Source organism: Dendrobium catenatum, unplaced genomic scaffold (genome assembly GCF_001605985.2).
Source record: "Dendrobium catenatum unplaced genomic scaffold, ASM160598v2 fragScaff_scaffold_74, whole genome shotgun sequence".
NCBI classification, from domain to species: Eukaryota; Viridiplantae; Streptophyta; class Magnoliopsida; order Asparagales; family Orchidaceae; genus Dendrobium; species Dendrobium catenatum.
The window spans coordinates 397,362-400,757 of NW_021318536.1; the positions used below are offsets into that span (position 1 = coordinate 397,362).

Consider the following 3,396-nt stretch of genomic DNA (forward strand, 5'->3'; position numbering starts at 1 on the left):
AAATTTTGTAAGATCTCCTTAAGTGTGTATGTGTGTGTTTTTATTCACTCAATTATAATTACTCCCTCTCAATTTAAAGAACAATTTAAAACTTCAATTTACAAAGGATTGTATGTTGAATTTGATTTGAAGTCTTCATAGTTTGGAGTTCGATTTTCCTGAAATGTTAGTACACACAAGAGCAAAAACAAATCTTCCAAAAAGTGTTAGGAGATAACTACACATAAAACAATAATATTTGGAATCATCAAAACTATACAAGTTGCAATAATGTAAAACATGCAAATTCCAACTCTCTTAACAGTAAGCATCATATGCTTCTTTCTCATTTTTATAAACAATCTGTAAAAAGAAAAAAATGCAGTAAAAGTGCATTTATAGTACATCAAAAGAGTAGTTAAATCGCATCAGAAGCGCAACAAAAGCGCTGTGAAAAAGTAATTATAGCGCAGTGAAATCTTTGCAAAAGTGAAGTTAAATGGCACATTCTACGTTGTTTCTGTGCTTTTGATGCTCTATTACTGCATTTTCTCGACACTTTTACTACGGTGAAAGATTAGCAAAAGCGCAGTAAAAGCACAATAAAAGAGTAGTAAAAGCGAGGCAAAAATTCTATGAATGTGTTTTGAAAGCGTTATTGCAAATGTAGTGAAAGTGAAACAATAACACCTAAGAAATTCAAAAAAAAAAAAAAAACAAGGTAGCATATTGCAAAGTTCTTCAACACTCAGTATTTAAGTCCTTATTTCTACATAACTTTTGAAACCCTTAGAACAACTTAGGATGAGATAGAAATTTACCGATAAGTTAAAACTTGCAACAGTTCCAACCAAATTAACTTATGATTCCTGAAAGTTTCCATACCTCTTTTCAGCATTTGTGTCATGTTAGCATCCCATCTCCGTGAATATTGCAAAGTTCTTCTTTTTTTTTTTTTCTGAACAGGCCTGAGAAGTCCTAAATATTTGAATTTGGGAGCTTTTGCGGGATTTTTTATGCGCGAACCCTAAACCCCGACATTTAAAAGGTAAAAATATATAGGATTACCCGGATCGATCGAACTGACTAGACATAAAAACAAAATTGTATGCATGTATTCACATATCTAATTTTAATTAAAGTACAGACATATCGCACCAAATAATTTATCCAAATATAGTTAGTAAATTTCTTATACTTTTTGGTTTTTTTGTTGGTAAACCCTATGTCCCAAACCCTACGATCATGTGCATCACACTCCATGGCTCTGCACTTCCGGCCCAGGCCTTCCTCCTCACTCCTACTCCTACGCCGCCTCTCCGCCTCCCCCTCCCCCTCCCCCTCTCCTACTCAAGCGCCCAATCCCCCACCAAACATCGGCCCGTCAACGCCTTCCACCGTCGCCGATGACCTCTCTCCAGCGGAGTCCCACCTCCTCGAAAAACTCCACTTCATCATCAAAGACCACCACCGCAACCACCCCAACCCCGATCCCTCCGCCTCTCCACCGCCGAATCTCACCATCCCCGACCTCTCATCTTCCTTCTCCTCCATCTTCCCCCTTCCCCCTTCCCCTGCCCTCACCCACCACATCATCCGCCGCTTTTCCACCCTCCGCCACGGTATCCCCTTCCCTCAAATCCTATCCTTCTTCAATTGGTGGATCTCCTTCTCCCCTTCTTCTCCCTCCAAGCCCTTCACCTCCATGATCGATCTCGCTGGCAAGCTCCATCACTTCGATCTCGCATGGCACTTCCTCGATTCCATGCATGCACTCTCTATCCCCATCCCTCTCTCCGCTTTCTCCTCCCTCATCCGCCGCTACTCCCGCGCCAACCGCCCCTCCGAAGCCATCAATGCCTTCCACCGCATGCCGGACTATGGCCTCGAGCCAGACCCCATTTCCTTCTCCCTCCTTCTCGCTGCGCTCTCTCGCCAGCGCCTAGCCGTTCAGGCGCAATCACTCTTCGACTCCTTCTCCAGCCGATTCCCTCCTGACGTCGTTATTTACTCTAACCTCGTCCACGCCTGGTGCCGTGCCGGGAGTCTCGAGAAAGCTGAGCAAGCGTTTGCCGCCATGCGCAACGCCGGAATTCAACCAAATGTTTACACGTACACTACGGTCATCGACGCTATGTGCAGGGCTGGTCAGATTCCTAGAGCTCAGGAAGTGCTGTGCCAGATGCTCGACTCCGGCTGCACGCCAAATGCTGCCACTTTTAACTGTTTTATGCGAGCTCATGTTCGAGCGGGGAGGTCAGAGCAAGCACTGCAAGTTCATAACCAGATGCGGCGGCTTGGTTGTGAGCCCGACGGCATTACCTACAACTTTCTTATTGAGGCGCATTGCAGTAAAGGTCAGAAGAATCTCGATGCTGCTCTAAAGGTTCTGAATTCGATGATTTTGAAGGGGAAGGAATGCGCTCCTGATGCAAACTCATTTAATCATATATTAAAGTGTGTTTTAATCTTGGGGGATGTGAAAGCTGCGCATAAGTTGTATGAGAAAATGCGGGAGATAGAGTGCCAGCCGAGTACTGTTACGTATAATATTTTAATGCAGCTTTTTAGCAAGGATAAGACTATGGACATGGTGCTGAAGATGAAGAAGGAGATGGAGAAGGAGGGGGTAGAGCCGAATGTGAATACTTATGGGGTGTTGATAACTGCATTTTGTGAGAGGGGGAGTTGGAGGAGATCTTATCAGCTAATGAGGGAATTGTTAGAGGACAAGTGTTTGAAGCCGACAAAACAAGTGTATGAGAAGGTGCAGGAGCTTTTGAGGAGAGCAGGGCAGCTAAGGAAACATGATGAGCTTGTAGAGATCATGGCAGAACGCGGTTTCATAAGCCCCCCGCCGTTGGATTGCTAGCTTGTTGCGGTATAAGATATCTCTTCCCTCTTATCATATTTTCTTACTTTTAGATAATTTTGTTGCTTCTTGTAATCAATAGATAGATAGATTTCGTATTAAGCTATTGAATTTTCTTCTATGCTTTTCAGCCACAATGAAATCGTGAACCGATTTATTTATATGATAAAGAAGGAAAAAGAGGTAACATCACTGATCAATCAGGGATTCAAGTTACCTATGTGTGTACAAAATGTTAAAAATAGCTTAAAATCAAAGAATGAATCTGACCCATACCGAAATGACGATTTGGATTAGTTCTATCAAGTCATAGTTTGGATCCGGTACCTAAAAATAGGTCGAACCAAGGTAATGCTTGATTCTTATTTCTTTTAGTTGAGTAACCACGAACCAGCCCGAACCAAAACCTAAAAGTTCATGGAAATTTACCGCAGCCACAAGGGAAAACAGTAAGGAATTGAAACATTTACTCCACTAGGGAAACTGGTTAGTGCTTAACCAAAACAACTAAACCAAATCCGTTGAGGTAATCAAAGTATTACATC

General features: G+C 42.6%; 1 protein-coding gene across 1 annotated transcript; it reads left to right on the plus strand.

Annotated features, from left to right (window-relative positions):
* Positions 1 to 1,411: 1,411 nt before the first annotated feature.
* LOC110104069 (pentatricopeptide repeat-containing protein At1g20300, mitochondrial) lies at positions 1,412 to 2,983 on the plus strand (the record flags this gene model as incomplete). The annotated part of the gene is given in 1 exon segment (XM_020833019.2): positions 1,412 to 2,983. A coding segment is annotated over 1 exon segment (1,440 nt), but the record flags the coding sequence as incomplete, so codon positions are not given.
* Positions 2,984 to 3,396: the final 413 nt, after the last annotated feature.